The sequence below is a fragment of the Musca domestica genome, unplaced genomic scaffold (assembly GCF_030504385.1).
Source record: "Musca domestica strain aabys unplaced genomic scaffold, Musca_domestica.polishedcontigs.V.1.1 1, whole genome shotgun sequence".
Lineage (NCBI taxonomy): Eukaryota > Metazoa > Arthropoda > Insecta > Diptera > Muscidae > Musca > Musca domestica.
Window position 1 is genome coordinate 7,775,444 of NW_026712114.1, and position 19,194 is coordinate 7,794,637.

At 35.9% G+C, this 19,194-nt stretch overlaps 2 protein-coding genes across 2 annotated transcripts; one reads left to right on the forward strand and one right to left on the reverse strand.

Annotated features, from left to right (window-relative positions):
• Positions 1-1,036: 1,036 nt before the first annotated feature.
• On the reverse strand, positions 1,037-9,937 carry LOC101897304 (pickpocket protein 19-like). The gene is made up of 7 exons (XM_011295936.1): positions 9,200-9,937; positions 7,841-7,963; positions 7,628-7,780; positions 1,724-1,856; positions 1,604-1,663; positions 1,388-1,523; positions 1,037-1,328 (listed from the first exon to the last, which is right to left on the reverse strand). Exons 1-7 carry the CDS (start codon positions 9,935-9,937, stop codon positions 1,037-1,039), a joined length of 1,635 nt encoding a protein of 544 aa, XP_011294238.1.
• A 5,647-nt stretch (positions 9,938-15,584) lies between these two features.
• On the forward strand, positions 15,585-19,125 carry LOC131803142 (pickpocket protein 19-like). The gene is made up of 4 exons (XM_059124216.1): positions 15,585-16,058; positions 16,117-16,239; positions 16,308-16,443; positions 19,121-19,125. The coding sequence occupies exons 1-4, from the start codon at positions 15,585-15,587 to the stop codon at positions 19,123-19,125; spliced, it is 738 nt and encodes a 245-aa protein (XP_058980199.1).
• Positions 19,126-19,194: the final 69 nt, after the last annotated feature.

Consider the following 19,194-nt stretch of genomic DNA (forward strand, 5'->3'; position numbering starts at 1 on the left):
AGATGCAAGTACATCAAATTTGGTGAAAATCGGTTCTGATAAAACTATAGTTCCGATACATATGTTTCATCCGATTTGGTGTTTAAGTCCCTCACATTCGTAATGTGCATTCGACAACAATGGTATTTGGTACCAGATATTTTATAGAGCTCAGAAATACCTTTGCCCAATTTTATCGGTTCCGATTTCAAGTTTTTGTGCAAATAATGGCTAATATCAGTCCAAATGGACCGAATTTTGACTCTTCCGGCGGATTCCGTCCTAAAAGCAACTGCTTCAAATTTTGGTTAAATTCGGTTCAGATATAGCTATAGCTCTCATATATATTTTCCATCAGATTTGGTTTTAAAGTCCCTCACATGCGTATTATACACTCCACAAAAATGTTATTTGATACCGGCCATCAGATACTGCACGAAAATATCTCTGCCAAATCTTATCTAAATTGGTTCAGATTTTTATGGGAGTCATAATAGATACGCATAGTGTTGTAGGGTATTATATAGTCGGCCCGCCCTACTTTTGAACTTTTCTTACTTTTTGGTGTTTTGAGATATTCATAACTTTGAACATAATTTGAGATTTTTGTCATACTCTCTATATTTCGAGGGTAATAATTCCTGAAATTAACTGTAATGTTGTTTTTAGCTTCTTCTATACACTTTACTTTACTTTCGTAATCTAAGTAGTTTTTTCTGCAATTACTTCTTGTACTGCTATCTAGAAATGTATTTCTTGAGCCGGCGTCAGTTTATTTCAAGGCTCCAGTAAAATATCTCGAGTTTGACTCCGTAACCCTGGTGAAAAATTCAAACTTTTGGAAATAGGAACACTTTTTTTCTTTATGCTAGGATTAAGCCTCAAAAAGCGGTTCCTCGTTTATTTCCAGCTCACAATGGCCACCAAATTAAATTTATAATTAGAAAATATTAATGTGTTTCCTTTTCCAGAATAGTTGGATTATAACAGAAAGCTTTCAAATGTTTCAAATCTCTTAAAATGAAGACACACAACAATCCATTTGAAATATTCCATTTTATTCCACAAATTGTCCTTCATCTTCTTTTTTCTTGACTTTCACAACATTAACCTGTCGTCTCTTTCGGCGATTTGTTAATTTATATAAACCAAATATAAAAATAGCTCTAATAACTGCATAAAATATCTCAAAAATACTTAATACTGAAGCACCCAAACATAGGCCCAGGACGCCGCCGTAATTCGATATCAAATCCATATAGGTGTATTGCAAACGGGCAGAGTACTTGGTCATTGTTTCTTCGGCAAAATAAACCTCCGCTGATATTTCCGGGAAGCTTTCATTAACACTGAAATAAAAAAATATGTTTATATATATTTTTTATATTTAAATCGCTGTACAACTTACTTTACCAGTGGCAGGACATTCAATTTCACCAAAAACATCAGTGCCTCACAGCTATTTAGACAATCGCAGATCATGCCGCGACGTGTGTCATTGATGTAATTATCCTGTCGCGAGCCTTTAATGTAACTGAAAATGTCTAAAATACACACATTCAATTATTTTATTTTATTGTATGATATGTTTATATATTAAGTATGAAATTTTCCTAGCACTTACCCCTGTTGTCATAAATGCACCTTAAATCCGATACTTTACATTCCATATCGGCTTTATGAGCTAAATTATAAATATATGTTCAGAACTTTTCTTATACAATTTTATTGATAAATCTCTTACATACACCCGGGAAGAACATGGACGTAGTGCAGTTGCAGGTATTTATTAAATGTCTCTGCTCGCATTGAACGCGACAATTCAGCTTGTTAAATGCTAAGCCTTCAATTCGATCAAATTTGGTAGATATTTCGTTCTGGAAAAAAGGAATAAATGTATTAATTAAGGTCCACGGAAATTTTAATATTCCCCTGTTATGGGAAAACTTAAATAAAACCTGTAAAAATAGAGCAAAAATATTGAATTGAAGCCATTTCGGCTCAAAATGCTAATAAATTGGTTTTAGAGATACATAAAAGTTTTTTTTTTTTAAATATGTTTATACCCTACAACACTATGTGTTGGGGGTATTATAAGTTTGATTGGGCCAAAAATTTTGTAACACCACGAAATATTGGTTTCCCACATAGGAAAGTATATATGGTTCTTCCTATCTCGCCGAGCTGAGTCGATTTAGCTATGTATGTCCGTCCGTCCGTCTGTCCATGTTAATTTGTAATCACTCTACAGGTCGCAATTATGAACCAATCCTCACGAAATTGGAAATGGAGGTGGGGTTAGGGTCAGAATAGTACCCTATTGTTTTTGGAGATGATCGCACGATATTGAAATGGACCAAAAACAGAAAATTTTCCTGATTTTGCAGTTGCTCTATAGGTCACAATTATGAACCAATCGACGCGAAAATTTACATGGAGTTAGAGTTTGGGCGGCCAATTTGGGCGGCCATCGGACAATTAACACTTCTGACCATTACAGTGATGCTAAAAGCCAAGAAATCGGATATATAGCAAAATAGGTACAATACATATGTAAAAGAATTGATCTTATTTATTCTGTTTATAAGTCAAGAACCGCTGGGCCGATTTTCTCAATTCCCATCAATTCGGAATGGTCTCTTGCCAGAAAAGGATAAAATCTAAGAAAATCGCGGGATAATATACCAATAAAAAATTTATATCTTTTTTTCATTTTTGTCATATATTTTATCGCGTGAGATTTTTCCAATTTGACTTACAATATTGAATTTTAAATTTTTACACCCCCACACTACTTTTTGAGGGTATTATATGTATGTCGCAATTATCGTCCGATCCTCATAAAATTTTGCATGGGGGTGGGTCGAATTTAAGCCTATTGTTCTTAGGATGTGCATTTAGAGGCTAAAAAATTTAAAATTTTCTAATTTTGTAGTCGTTCTATAGGCCACAAATGAAAACTAATCGACACGAAATTTCGCATCGAAAGATTTTGGATGACCATTGGATTATATTTACCTGTAAAATGGACCACAACTTTCGTGTGCAATTGTTTTGAATACTTCACAATACTACGGAGTGCGTAAATATTGGCTAAATTCTCCTAGTCAAAAACCTAAGGTAACCTCTGGGCAGGGCTCTTTATTATTATTTCAAAAACGAAATCTTCCAAAATGGATTTGCATATAAAGGGACTTCGAACATATTGTAGTATTGTAGGGTATCACATGGTCGGCCACAATTTACTCCATTTAGATGAATCTATAAAGATATATATGGGAGCTATATCCAAATCTGAAGCGATCTTGACAACATTTGAACACTTATTTCTAAGCTGTATTTGATATCTTGTACCAAAGATTATTGCTGTGGAGTGCATATTACGCAAATGAGGGATGGAACTTATATATACATATGAGCTATAGCTATATCTGAACCGATTTTCTACAAATTTGATGTACTTGCTGGTAGACTGAATTAGGTCGGATATGTTAAAATTCAAGTAATTTGAACTGTTATTGGCATTTGGTGCACAATTAACCCGAAATCGGTAAATATTATATATGGGAGCTATATCTTAATTTGAACCGATTCTTGCCAATTCCAATACGGTTCTTCCTTAGGTCAAACACATATTGCTTGGACATTTTCATTTCAATCGGAAAGTAAATGCGTTCTGCATTTTGTTCAAAAAATACATGGACAGACGGATTGACATGCATAAATCGAAGAAGATCTCCAACTCCACTTAACTTATTTTTTCAGTTAGCGACAAAAGTTATTTCACCAACTTTAAAATTCTTAAAATGTCGGTAATTAACGAAATTTGTCGGTAAGTTAGAGACGAAATAAAAATAGTTGCTAAGACATACTGATAGACGCCAATGTTGTCAACTTTAACTTATTTTTTATATCAAAAATTATATCGAATATAAAAAAAAAACAAAAAAAAAAAAATCAATTTATGTCAAAATGTTAGAGAATCTCACTACCGGACTGCGGGATCTAAACCTACGTCTATAAGTCAAAGTAGGATAATTCTGCTGCAAGTCCGAGTCGGCATCGAGAAAAATCACTAAATTGGAAAACTAACCCTCTAATTGATCCATTTTATTCGTTGGCCTACACTCCATGCTTCTGGAAATATTTATTACACTGTGCCACAAAATTCCATTTTTATACCCTACAACACTATGTGTTGGGGGTATTATAAGTTTGATTGGGCCAAAAATTATGTAACACCTCGAAATATTGGTTCCCCACATAGGAAAGTATATATGGATCTTCCTAGCTCGCCGAGCTGAGTCGATCTAGCTATGTATGTCCGTCCGTCCGTCTGTCCGTCTGTCCATGTTAATTTGTAATCACTCTACAGGTCGCAATTATGGCCCGATCTTCACGAAATTTAGAATGGATGTGGGGCTAGGGTCAGAATAGAACCCTATTTCTTTTGGAGATGATCGCCAAATGTTTAGGGGTTGAAATGGACCAAATACTGAAAAAATGTCGGATTTTGCAGTAGCTATACAGGCCGCAATTATAGACCAATCGATGCGGAATTTCGCATGTAGCTAGAGTTTAGGGCGGGGAAGAAGCCTACCAATTTGGGTGGTCATCGGATAATATTTAGCGGGTAAAATAGACCATATCTTTTTTGTTGAAAAAATTCAAAATTTTTCATTAAAGCGCGAATATTTTAAACCCCGGCGAAATCTCAAAGCCTTGACAAGGTTACTTCTGATCTTTACATTGATGTTAAGATCCAAAAATTAGCAAATATATGCGATATATATGTCTTTCAAAGAAGATATGCTTGAAAGATCTCTTATATGTCGAGAACGGCTGAACTGATTTCGACAGTTCTCATTAATTCAGAATGGCCTTTTGGCAGGAAAGAAAAAACGTCTAAAAAATGGCATAAAAATATCTCCTATAGATGAAAATATTGATTTTGTAACATTTTCTCATATTTTTTCAATTTTGTCATATTTTCATTTTGAATTAAGCTTTTGGTAATATTTCTACAGCTAACAAAACTAAGTAGTTAGGATATTAGGATATCATATACAGATCGCATTTATGGCCCGATCCTTACGAAATTTTGCATGGGGATAAGATGAGGGTCAGAATAGAAGCCTACTCTTTTTGTAGATGATACCCATATATTTAGGGGTTGAAATGGACCAAAAAACTGCAAAATTTGTCAGCAGGTCGTAATTATTGCCCGATCCTCACGCACATTTGGATGGGGGTTACCGGACATTGCAAAGCCAAGCAGTTTTGGATGGCCATCCCAAAAATATTCAATGTGCGAAATAGTTTGCTAACTTTTGTAGACAAAATACGAAAATGTCCATTCCCGTGACTTTTTGGAGAATTCACAAATACAGGAAAGACGCACTTCTGACTATTTCGTTAACGCTGATTTCGTTGCGTTTCAGTCAAAAACCAATAATAAATGTTAATCTTTTGCCACTTCTGAGAGATTATAGGTCTTTGGGAAATATTGGTTTCAGTTCTAGGAAGACCATTTACGTGCAACATCTACCAATAAATTGGAAATGAGCAAATTAGTTTAAGTTGCTATTATTCGAAACTTAGAGAACGGAACCTGATGGTTTTCTTTTATTATTTGTCACAATATCTTGTGGAATTCTTTCGAGTATCTCGCCTATATAAACTGTATCGTTTATTATAGTGTTGTAGGGTATTCAACGGTCGGCCCCGCTCGACTGTAGCCTTTGCTTACTTGTTTTCAATAAATATGGGGAAAAATTAATCAGATTACGAAAGTAGAGCTAAAACAAGACAACAACCGAAAACAAGAGTATTAGCGTTTTGAAATCTTACATCGCAACACTTTTGGACATTTACGCATAGAAATTCCTCGGGATTCATGAAATTTAGTCATTTTATGTGTCTTTAGAATTATTTCAGATAGATATACGAAGAATATTTTGGTTGAAGATGTTAACCCCAAAGCAGGTAGTAGGTCAACATATACTACAAAATTATTTTTCATAATATTATTATCTGGGTCCTAAAAGGTGTCTAAAGTCAGAATCATATCTAAACGCCAGAAACTTATGTATATTAGCCATATATTAAAGGGTGAAAACTGTACTTTGTGTGAGTTTGTGAAAAAATCTCCAACAAAGCATCATTTTAGAACAATAAATTCCGTTACAAGCTACCAAAGAAAAAAAATCACCTTGAAAAGGAGGGTATATTAAATTTATCTTCCCGTTTTTAACATCTCAAAATATTCGAAGCAACACTTTAGTTCTTTTGAGTCTGTTTTCTTGCACTTTTCTAAGTTATTTCGCCCATTTTCAATATTTGCCGAATGGAATATTGCGATATGTTCAGCTCACGAGCAATTTTTCAGCCACTGCGACGCGGGTTTCGTTCAAGTCGCTTACTTTTCGAACCATTTCTGCTGATGTTGCTGTTTTCTTCCGTCCACTTCCTTGACGTTGGGCTACGCTACCAGTATCACGGTACGAGACACAAAAGCTTTATTCACATTTAAATGCTGGAGTGCTCTAACGATAGTCACTTGTGGTTTTCCAGCCAAATATAAGAAATCACACTTTCACGCTTAAATTCCATCACGAATAACTTTTTTCTGGAAAATTCTCACCAAAATGCTTTTGTACGTTTGTAAACAATATAATGAGCTGTCACTGGAATAATTTTAAGAGTTGTCGGACGAGTGGCTTAGAAATGACAGCAGTCTGAAGTTGGTTGCAGTTTTTCATCTCACCCTGTAGATGCCCGTTTTGATAAACCCCGTATAGTGGTACCTCATTTCCCCACATTTTCCTAAGGATTTGCCTAAAAATTGGTATTTGTAGTCCGTATTGGTTCGGTGGCAGAACATTGAATATCTAGGTACACGTTTTCCTGCAGCGCATATGTAACGGTTCCATCGGACATTCGGTATTTTGACGATTTAAGCCATATTTTCTAACAGATTCGTGTGAAATTATTATGGGTTCCACGACCGGCGTCAAAATATTGTCCACGAAATTATGAAAAATTGGGTATTTAAGACTCGCAATAGATTACAATCGTTGTAGTATGAAATTGTCTATATAGGCTCTCGTTTTAGTATGGTCTCTTATAACGGCTCAAACCATACTCCTATTGATCTTACTGGAATTTGTAGTTTAAAGTAGATCACGTTTGAATCCAGATACTTTTGAATACAAATGTTTGCTTTACCTAATGGTGGAGGGTATTAGAAATTCGGCCCGGCATAACTTAATGTATTTTTACTTGCTTTTATTTTATTATAAAAAAATTGCATCAATGTTACCAAAAACAAAAAAAAATCCGCACTTATTTTGATAAACTTTTTCTCGGACTTTTTTCGAGTAAAATAAAATTACGTGTGGAGGGTATTAAAAGTTCTATTCTTTGATGCCATGTAGTAAAATTTAATGATGTATATTTTTGTCTTTGACGTCCTCCTTCTAAAGTGATGCTTTGTTGGAGATTTTTTCAAAAACCCAACAGGGGTTTCTACAATCCTTTTTTCAGTGTCATATTTTTGCCGCATCAAATGATATATGAATTATGTAGCTTGTACGCTTAGAGTATGGAAATCGGCGATTAAAAAGTACTATCAAATAACAAATCTTACCGGAAATAAACATTTTCGTTTTACTGGATTAATGTGACGAGTATTTCGCGATGTTTCAGTTATTATTGGTGTTACCATCATATTATTATGGGTATTCGCATGCAAAATTTGATATAAAGAATTACTCCATTCGCCAGGTCTTTTTATAATTACCTAAAAGACAAGTGAACAAATTTAGATAAAAAATTATTCGGTACCCCATAATTCACTTACATTGAATGCAAAGGGAACGGTGGATCCAGGTCTTACGAGACTGCTGTTATATCGCAATCTAAATGATAGTCCGGAACCTTCACCGCTCGATCGAGCTCTCCAGGGATAAAAGCTGTCCGTCAGCTGGAAATTTATTAAAAAAGTGAATTATCAAATAATTGTTAACAAAGATTTTTATACCCTTCACCATAGTATAGAGGGTGTATTGAGACTGCCATTCCGTTTGAAACACCTCGATATATACATTTTAGACCCCACAAAGTATATATATTCTTGATCAGCACAAAATTCTATGTCGATTTAGCAAAGTCCTTCCGTCTGTGGAAATAACTGTAGCTTCCGAACGAAATGAAGTAGGTCGATAAAATGTTACTAAAATGTGTATTATGTCTGCAGGACTTTTGGTATTGAAAATGGGCCCTATAGGTCCACGTCTTCGTATAGCCTCCCGATATGCGCTATTTTGATAATTTTATCGACAATATTTACCGGAAATGTTTCAAAATTGGTATTTAAAGTTCGTATTGGCTACAACTGCCTAAGACAGAAAATGGCCATGTAGGTCCACGTCTTCGTATAGCCCCCATATAACGGTACCCTATGATATTCGGTATTTTGATGATTTTAGCAACATTATTTACCGGAATTGTTTCAAATTTCGCATGTGAAGTTCGTAATTGATGTTCGTGAAGTTCGTAAATGATAACGGTACCCCCAATATTCCGTATTTTGATGAATTTAGCGACATTATTCACCGGAATTACTTCAAATTTTGTATGTGAAGTTCGTAATGGATACTACAGCCCATGCCAGAAAATTGTCTGTGTAGGTCCACGTTTTATAACCCCCATGGTACCTCCCTATAATCAATATTTTGATGATTTTAGCTACATTATAAACAGATTTTTCTTCAAGTTTCGCATTTATATATTGTAATAACTTATGACAAAAGTTGCCTATGTAGGTCCACGTCGTCGTATAGACATTCGGTTTTTTAAGATTTTAACAGAATTTTAACGGATTTTATTTTTTTGAAAATTACCAAATTTGTAACAAATGGTGGAGGGTATTCAAAGTTCGACCCGGCCGAACTTACAGCTTTTTTACTTGTGTTTTAAATTAAGTTTTGGGGAAATGCAAAACCCTAGCTTAGATTTAAAATATCTTAAATTGTTCCAAACAGTCAAATGGGCATATGTGCTACCGTTCTCACAAAGCCTCAACATTTTTCAGTCAAAACTAAATAACGATTTCAGATGAAACCATTTATTCCTTATTTTGGTGATCAAACACGTCTAAGCACCCCTCACGCTTAATACACCCCATAATGCAGTGATACAAACCATATCACTATTTTACCTGTTTTATTTTCGACTCCTTCGATACGACAGAATTGAACACCAAACATATACCCTTCTCCGTCTGTTCGGGAATGAAAATTTTACAACAATCATGTTTTGTCTTGTCGTAAATGCACCAACGGAAAATTTCATCACAACGAAATGCCAAATATTGTGCCACCCGAGACAGAACAATATTCCGAACAGACCGTGGTATATGTTGTGAGTTCAAAAAATCCTCTATAGCTTCGAGACCACTAAAAGTCATACGTTCCAACAACACTGTCAAATTATAGAATGCATTCTTAGCCTCCTTTGCTGTGTAGCGCGGCAGAAATTTCTCCTCGGCCGCCTTGTAACGCATCCAATTCACGCGATTAAGGGGACACACGGCTACGGCAGGAAAACGAATTTCATGAATTGGCAGATGTGATGTCTCTACGACGGTGACAAGCGCTTCATCCTGCAGCCGTTTGGTTAAATCAATGTAGGACATCGCGCAGCCAATTATGGCGGCCACTACGACCACACACCAAAATAACCGAACACTGGGTCTTAGGCCCGGCTCAGAAATATGATATACACCATTTATGGAATTCTGACAAAATTGAAACATACGTCGTATGATTCTTTTCTCAACTTGTCGTTTTGTTAGCGGTTGCAGGGGATCGTCATAACAATCTTTAAATTTCAGCAAACCCTTGGGATGTTCGAAATTTGTTTTCTTGAAGTAAGCCAATTCGTTAGGATAAAACATGGCGTGGCGTTGTTGTTTTCGAGATGTCCAAACAAATACTAAAGATTTTAAGTTTTGTTTTTGGGAATATTTTGTAGACATATGCGCATTACAGACATAGGTAATTAGTGGAATATTTTGGGTGAAGAGTTCGTAGTTCAAAAACTTTTACTGAATGGTTGGTGAGAATGTTTTACCTACTATCAGCTCTAAAAATTCATTTAAGCATTAATATTATAATAATACATTTGTAATAGTAATATTTAAGCATTTTATAAAAGTTGATACGAAAGGTCGTTTATGTACATGTATGTTGTGAAAATAATGAAGAATTTGCATTTTATTAATGGAATATTCCAAATGTTACCGTTCAAAACATGGAAAATTTCTGTATTAGGCATATTTGTAATGTGGGTATGGGTACTTTCTTATCATCTGTGTCCGTATGTAGGCTTCATATTCTTTGTAACTCATGAATATAATAAAGAAGAGCTCAAAAAAGAAAATTCAAAATCAAAACACCGATTCCAGCCGATTAATAATTCTAATCGGATGAAACATATATATGGGAGTTGTAGGTAAATCTTGACAACATTTAACAAATTTTGATATACTTGATTCTAGGCTAATCTCTGTAAAAATTCAACCTTTTATACCCTACAACACTTTGTGTTGGGGGTATTATAAGTTTGATTGAGCCAAAAATTATGTAACACCTCGAAATATTGGTTTCCCATATAGGAAAATATATATGGATCTTCCTATCTCGCCGAGCTGAGTCGATCTAGCTATGTCCGTCCGCCCGTCTGTCCATGTTAATTTGTTATCACTCTACAGGTCGCAACTATGGCCCGACTTTACGAAATTTAGAATGGAGGAGGGGCTAGTGCTAGAAAGAACCCTATTGCTTTGGGAGATGATCGTATAATATTTAGGCGTTGAAATGGACCAAGAACTGAAAAAAATCCTGATTTTGCTTTTGCTCTTCAGGTCGTAATTATAGACCAATCGACGCCGAAGTTAGCATGACGCTAGAGCTTAGGCCTGGGGAGAAGCCTTCCAATTTTGATGGTCATTGGGTAATATTTAGTGGGTGAAATATACCATAAAATTTGTGTTAAATAAAAGTCCAATTTTTCATTAAATCGCGAATATATTTAATGCCGGCGAAATCACAAACAGGATTATTTACAGGCGATATCCGAAATACACAAAATGCGAACTTCTGGCTTTTTTATGCTGACTTCGTTGACGAATATAGCCAAATGTCGTAGACTAGCAAGTCTAAATTTGGAGATGCAGAACGGCATCTTGCTTTTGGAGATAATTGCAAAATATTTAGCGGTTCAAATGAACCAAAAACAGGAAAAAACAAGTAAAAAAACATTAAGTTCGGCCGGGCCAAACTTTTAATACCCTCCACCTTAGGGTAAAGAAAAATTAGAAGAAATGTGGCAAAAACCATTAGAATGCCGAATATCGGGAGGTACCGTTATATAGGGGCTATATCGTGGACCTACACGTGCAATGTTTCGCCAAAGGGGCTAGAACCCATTATGACCTACAGATACCAATTTTCAGACAAATCCGTGAAAAAATGTGGCAAAAATCATCAAATTATCGAATATCGGGAGGTACCGTTATATGGGGGCTATACCAAAACGTGGATCTATAATTTCAATGACTCGCCACACGAACTGGGACCCATTATGATCAACAACTACCAATTTTCAGAGAAATTCTTTAAAAAATGTGTCAAAAAATCATCAAAATACCGAATATTGGGAGGTACCGTTATATGGGGACTATATCAAAACGTGGACCTATAAATACAATGATTTGCCACACGTACAGGGACCCGTTATGACCTACAAATACCAATTTTCAGACAAATCCGTGGAAAAATGTGGTAAAAATCACCAAAATACCGAATAACGGGAGGTACCGTTATATGGGGGCTACATGAAAACGTGTACCTATACATATAATGTTACCCCACTGGAGCTAGAATCCATTACGACTTACAAAGGTCAATTTTTAGACAAATCCGTGGAAAAATGTGGCAAAAATAATCAAAATACCGAATATCGGGAGGTACCGTTATATGGGGGCTATACCAAAACGTGGACCGATATATCCCATTTCCAATACCAACCATCCTAGGGACAATATACACACTTGTGCCAAATTTCAAAGGTCTACGTCAAATAATGTGGGCTCTATCGTGATTTCAACAGACAGACGGACAGACAGACGGACATCGCTAAATCGTCTTATAATTTTATGCTGATTATGAATATATATACTTTATGGGGTCTACGACGAATATTTAGAGGTGTTACAAACAGAATGACAAAGTTAATATACCCTCCTACCCATGGTGGAGGGTATAAAAATCCTGAATACACAATTTAAGCCAATCGACACGTCTGAGAAGAGAGTTAAGGACAGGGAAGAATTCTAGCATTTTGTATGACCATTGGAGTATATTAAGCTGTAAAATGGACCACAATAACTAGCAGCACGATGGATGATATAAATATTGGGTAAATGTCCCTGGTCAAAAAGCTAAGGGTAATATCTGGGCATTGCTCTAATTTCAAAGCAAAATCAAATAATTTCAAAAACAAAACCTCCCAAAATGGATTTGGACATAAGGGGCCTTCTACCATATTGTAGTGTTGTAGGGTATCACATGGTCGGCCCCCACGACTATAGCCTTTGCTTACTTGTTTTTCTAAGATTATAAATTTGGCTCACAATATACTTGAAATCGAACAAAGATATATATGGGAGCTACATCCAAAATTTGTCAAAAATTATCAAGAGTAACTATTCTGTACCAAATATCATTGTTATTGAGTGAATATTACGGATGTGGAGGACTTTAATATGAAATAAAATAAAATATATTTATGGAAACTATATCTAAATCAAAACCGAATTTCTCCACATTTTACGTACTTAATCATAGGTTAAAATTCGATGGAATTTGCTAAAATTGATCAAATTTCGGCTTTTGTTATGCATTGCTGCACAATCAACCTGAAATCGGGTAAATATATGCATGTATGGGAGCTATACAGGGTGAAATAAAAAAACTGCAACAAAGTCAAACGCCATAATTTTAACAGTATTTTCTTAAATTTTATTGAATAGCAGCAAAAAGCATTTTTCAAATTAGATATTTTCAAATTGGTCATCTTTGGCACGAATTATGGCCTTCAAATGGCCAATGAAACCATCGAATGCTGTCCGAATGTTGCTCTGCGATATTTTGCGGCTTACCGCTTACTTGGGATGATGATAATTTGGTATTTCTTAGTGCCAAATTGCTTTCCAAAATACTCCAGACACAATAGTCCAACGGATTGGTATCCGGAAATGATGCGAGGAATCCCATGTTGTAACCATTCTTGGGTGGTGCGTGCTGAAGTGCGATGGTGCTGAGTCCTGTTGGAATGTCTAAGGTCTGCGGACAAAATGTTTGCATGCCCAAGCCTTTATTGCACCCTCCAGAATATTTTCGCCATATTATTCGGCATTTTTTCTGATGCCACGGTCGATCAATACGAGCGGAGAGCGACCATCGGTTGTTATGGCGGCCCACACCATCACCATGGCCGGCGCTTGACTTTGTGTGCCCAAGCGAAGGTGCACGTTTTCAGCTGACCTCTTTGGCAAGGAAACACGATCATTTGGTTTGTTTACAAACTGGTGGACAACAAATGTTTCCTCATCGGAGAAAACCAAATTCGGCAGTTCACCACTATCGGCCAAGCGAAGCAACTCTTTAGCTCTTTTGAGTCTATGTTCTTCCTGTTGCGGTGTAAGTTCTTGCACTTTGTTTTGAAATTTCAATGGCTTTATTCCGAGCTCATTTTTCAATATTTGCGAATGGAATATTGCAATATATTCAGCTCACGAGCCATTTTTCGACCACTGTGACGCGGGTTTCGATCAATTCGCTTCTTTACTTTTTGAACCACTTCTGCTGATGTTGTTGTTTTTTTCCGTCCACTACCTTGACGTCGGGCTACGCTACGAGTATCACGGTAGCGAACAATGGTACGAGACACAAAAGATTTATTCACATGTAAATGCTGGAGTGCTCTAACGATAGCCACTTGTGGTTTTCCAGCCAAATATAAAGAAATCACACTATCTTGGTTGAATTCCATCACGAATAATTTTGTTCTGGAAAATTCTCACCGCATGTAACAATATAATGAGCTGTCACTGGCATAATTTTAACAACTGCCGGACGAGTGGATTTGAAATGACAGCAGTCTGAAGTCAGTTGCAGCTTTTTCATCTCACCATGTATCTAACTCTGGAGCGATTGTCACAAATTTCAACTGCGTTCGTTCCAACTAATCTGTGCAAAATTTTATCAAAATCGCGACTTTCATTTTGGTTACAAAAATATATGGAAGGACGGACTAAAAAGATTAACAAAAGGAATTATGGATTTATCCCGTTTTCTTCTTGATGTTAGATAAGTCTACCAACTTAAATTCTTCCAAGATTTTTAAGGCCTAAAATATAGAAATTTAGCTTAAACGAGTAAAGAAGCAGCGAAGTTCTAATTAACTTGAAAATTGTTAAAAAAAATCCGTACAGAATACCTCTAAATGGTAACCCGTATCTGAAGGTTATACGAAGTCGTTTTCCCTCATAATTAATTTTTTTATCATAGGCTGTAGAACCCATTACGTACTTTTTTTACGAAATTTTAAACAATTCTGGTGAATAATACCGCTAAAATCATCAAAATACCGAATATATGGAGGTTTGGTTATATGGAGGCTATGTGAAGACGAGAACCTGCATACGCGATTTTGTGTTATAAGCTGTAGTACCTATTACGAACTTTAGATTCGAAATTTGCAATAATTCCGCTAAAAATATTGCTAAAATCATCAAAATACCAAATCAAGGGAGGTATCATTATAGGGGGCTATATCAAAACGTGGACCTACGTGGCCCATTTTCTTAACCTGCCTACTGGCGAAATACACGCCTTTTGGCCTTTTATATCAATTCGTTCGAAATGTGATTACAACAGACATGAGGACAAATTTACGCTGATTGTGTCTGAATATATACCGGCGTTGATGGCCGATATTATAACAAGGCACGAATAATAGTCATTTTTACTTCGCATTATTATACTTCTTTTCTTGAACTAATGCATTCTAATAATAGCATGTCTGTAGTGTGGTTAATTTTTGGGATTCAAAGAAGTGTCAATAGTATCAATGAAATATCCGTTTTTCGACTCTATGACGCTTCAACTTTGATTAATAACTTAATTAATACCCTAAACCTGGAACGAACCTTACTATGTGACAACTATGAACATTGATATAGAAATGACGACAGTATTCAATTGAACATCTACAGGACAGGAGCAATGATATACCTCAACGAATTGGTGCGATATAAAACTACAAATTTCAAACATCCTCGAGGTTTGCAAATCTTTAAAAGTGACATCAAAAAAGTTGAGAGAGAAAAATCGTGGTTGGAGAATTTTAAAAATCAAACACCATTTTTTCGAGACTGTATCCATGGCATACAATACATTTGGAATTGTGAAGCACGACGATCCGTTCGTATCTTTTGGATCATTGTAATACTTCTAGCTTCTGTCGGTTGCATGTTGATGTTATTGCTGGTGTTTCGTTTGCGGGAAGAACAACCTTTGGTAACCGTGGTGGAGACAGCACATTTACCCATTTATGCAATACGATTTCCCGCCCTGGCCGTGTGCCCCTTCAATCACATCAATTGGATCCGTTATCATGCTGCCGAAAGGAAATATCTTCCCAGAAATGCTACGAAAGAAATGCGTGAGGCATTCTATCATCTACTGGTGGCCATGGAACATGTGGCTTTTGATTATTTAACCCCGATTGGGAAGCTGTTAAAACGTGGCCCCCTACCACCGGTTATAAGTGATATTCCTCTATATGATTTGTCATTGTATATGGCTTTTCGTTGCAATGAAGTATTTGTTTGGTGTGAATTCGACACAACCAAATATGATTGTTGTAAGCTTTTTATTCGAGAACGTACCGATATGGGGGTATGTTTAGTGTTCAATTCGTTGGTTTCGGAGGAGTCGAAGGTGAAAAAGGTAATTTTATTCGTTAACGCCTCTGGACTTGAAATTAGCATATCTTTTCACATTTCAGATAGCTGATCCCTCATATCCTTGGAGGGTAAGGGATTCCGGTGAAACGTCCGGTTTAACATTTATGCTTAGACAAAATGCAAGTTATGTTAGGCCGAATAGTACGGCTCCATTTCGATTCAGTGTAAGTATATTTTGAAACCCGTTGAACGGGAAATTCTTCTGTAACAGTTTCATTATTTGTGGTTATAGCTTTTGATCAAACAATCTGAAGAATGGACACAACAGCTGTATCATCATTTCTATCCCAATACCAATGCTGATGTCATGATAACACCGATACTAACCGAAACTGCATCGGAGGCTCGACTTATTGATCCAGAAAAACGTAATTGTTTATTTTGGGTAAGGTTGGCTTGAAAATAGGATACAGACATATAGTCGATATCATACTGAAGCGTTCCATGAGATATAGGTGATATCCTAGGTTTTTCGGTAAGCTCTTTTTATACCCTCAGCCATATGGCTAGAGAGGGTATATATCTTTTGATATGGCCAAAACGTGCCGAAATAACGGTTTTAGACCCTATGTCTCTTTGGACCAAATTCGTTTCAGGACATTTAGAGTCGATCTAGCGATGTCCGTCCGTCTGTCTGTCTGGCTGGTGCGCACGATAGCTCTCGAAGGGAGTATCCAGTTTGGTCCAAACTTCGTACATCAGAATATTTTTGTAAAACTTAGAACGAGTTCAGAGATGGGCAATATAGGTACAATATAGGTACAGGTACAGGTCGAAATGTAAAAAAAAATACTGTACGAAAAGAGGTAGGATAATCCGATTTTACTCTAACTTTGGAAATTCTAATATTTGCATCAGTGCTAGATTATGTGCGAAAATTGACAATATCGGTCCACTACATCAAATACCTCCCCTCAAAAATTTGAATAATTATGACTCTTATGAAATGTGATGTAATAGCCCTATTATCTTCATATTACACACATCACAATATTTTTATTAACCCTAGGACTGGTGTGAAGGTAAAATATGTCGACCCACTTTTTCTGGTACCTCCCCTATAAAGGGTCAAAATTTCGAATACCCATGAAGCTCATAAAACGCGAAATTAACATTCGATTCCATTCAGACTTGCCACTTCTCAATATTTCTATCAACAAAAGTTTAGTTATAAATATGGTAGAGATCGGACCATTCCTTCTGATACCTCCCCCACAAGGTTAAAATTTTTAATATCCATGAAGATCATAAAACGCAAAATTAACATCCGATTCCATTTATACTTGGCACATCTCAATATTTCTATCAACACAAGATCTGTTATAATTATGGTAAAGATCGGACCATTTCTTTTGGTGCCTCCCCCTCAAAGGGTCATAAGTTTTGAATAACCAAAACGATTATAAAATCCGAAATAAGCATCCGGTTCTCTTCATATTTCATATAGCACAAGATCTGCAGTGAACATGGAATATATGGGTCCACTCCTTCTGGTACCTCCCCCAAAAAGGGCCAACATTGTGAATACCCATAAAACTCAGAAAACGCGAAATTAACATCCGATTATATTCGGACTTGGCAAATCTGTTCTGTAGATCTGTTTTAAAGATGGTTGATATCGAACCATTCCTTCTGGGAGCTACCCCATATAGGGTCAACGTTTTGAATATCTAAAACGTTTAAAAAACCGAAATACGCATCCGATTCTCTTCATATTTCACACATCCCATTATTTCAAATAGCACAAGAGCTGCTGGGAAGGTAGGAGACATCGGTTTTCTACTTCTGGTACCTCCCCCACAAATGGTCAACGTTTTGAATATCGATGAAACTCAAAAACGGACTTGGCATATCTTAATATTTCCATCAACAAAAGATCTATTATAAATATGGTAGAGCTCGGAACACTCCGTGTGGTACCTCGCCCACAAAGGGTCAAAGTTTTGAACAACCAAAGATTATCAAATCCGAAATAAGCATCCGAATCTCATCATATTTCACACATCTCATTATTTCTACTAACACACGGTCTGCTGTGTAGATGGAAGACATCGGTCCCGTCGTTCTGGTACCGCACCCACAAAGGTTCAAATATCCATGAAGTTCATAAAACGCGAAGTTGACATCCGATTCCATTCAGACTTGACACATCTTAATATTTCTATCAACACAAGATCTGTTATAAATATGGTAGAGATCTGACCATCTATTCTGGTACCTCCCCCATAAAGGGCCGCAGTTTTGAATAACCAAAACGATTATAAAATCCGAAATAAGCATCCAGTTCTCTTCATATTTCAGGCATCCCATTATTTCTAATTACTGTGAAGATGTGATATATCCTTTCACTCCTTCTGGAATCTTCCCCACAAAGAGTAAAAATTTTTAATATTCCTGAAGCTCTTGCTATATTTAAATATTTCTCTCAACCAGAAATCTAAGATGAATATGGAATTTATGATTTCGCATAAAATTGGTTATAAATGTTCGATTTTCTTGTAATTTTGCCCCTAGCAATATTTTTATCTGTGTTAGATGAAATATAGAATACTTTGGTCGACTATGTCTTGTACCTCAAGCACATTTTAATATTTTCTGAAAATGTAGTCCAAAGCTGGAACATCGCAATATTTATATCATATTTATTTACGTCCGATACGTAATGAACAATATTGTCCCATACTTTCGGAATCTACTCCATAGAGGGTCAACAATTTGAATAATTATAGCAGAAGTCAAAATATATTTAAATAATCGAACATTGACTGAGGGTATATATCTGTCGGTAAAACCTACTAATATTTTTTAACTGGTTTTTGTTCCAAAGTCAACTTCTTTTTCAGGCAGAGCAAATACATATGTTATTGTTAACAATTTCAGTTACAAATATAAACACAATTTTAAGTCACCTCAAAGCAATTTGAAAAAAAAAAAAACAAAAATACAAATTTCATATGGAACGCCAAAGTATGACATTGACTAAGTGTCGAAAAAGTAATACTTGAATATTGACTTAATTTTTGTCATTTTTTTCTTTCTTTGTAGAATGAGAAATCATCGAAATATAATCGACTGGAGGGATTCCCGTATAACAAATTAAATTGTCTGACCTATTGCCA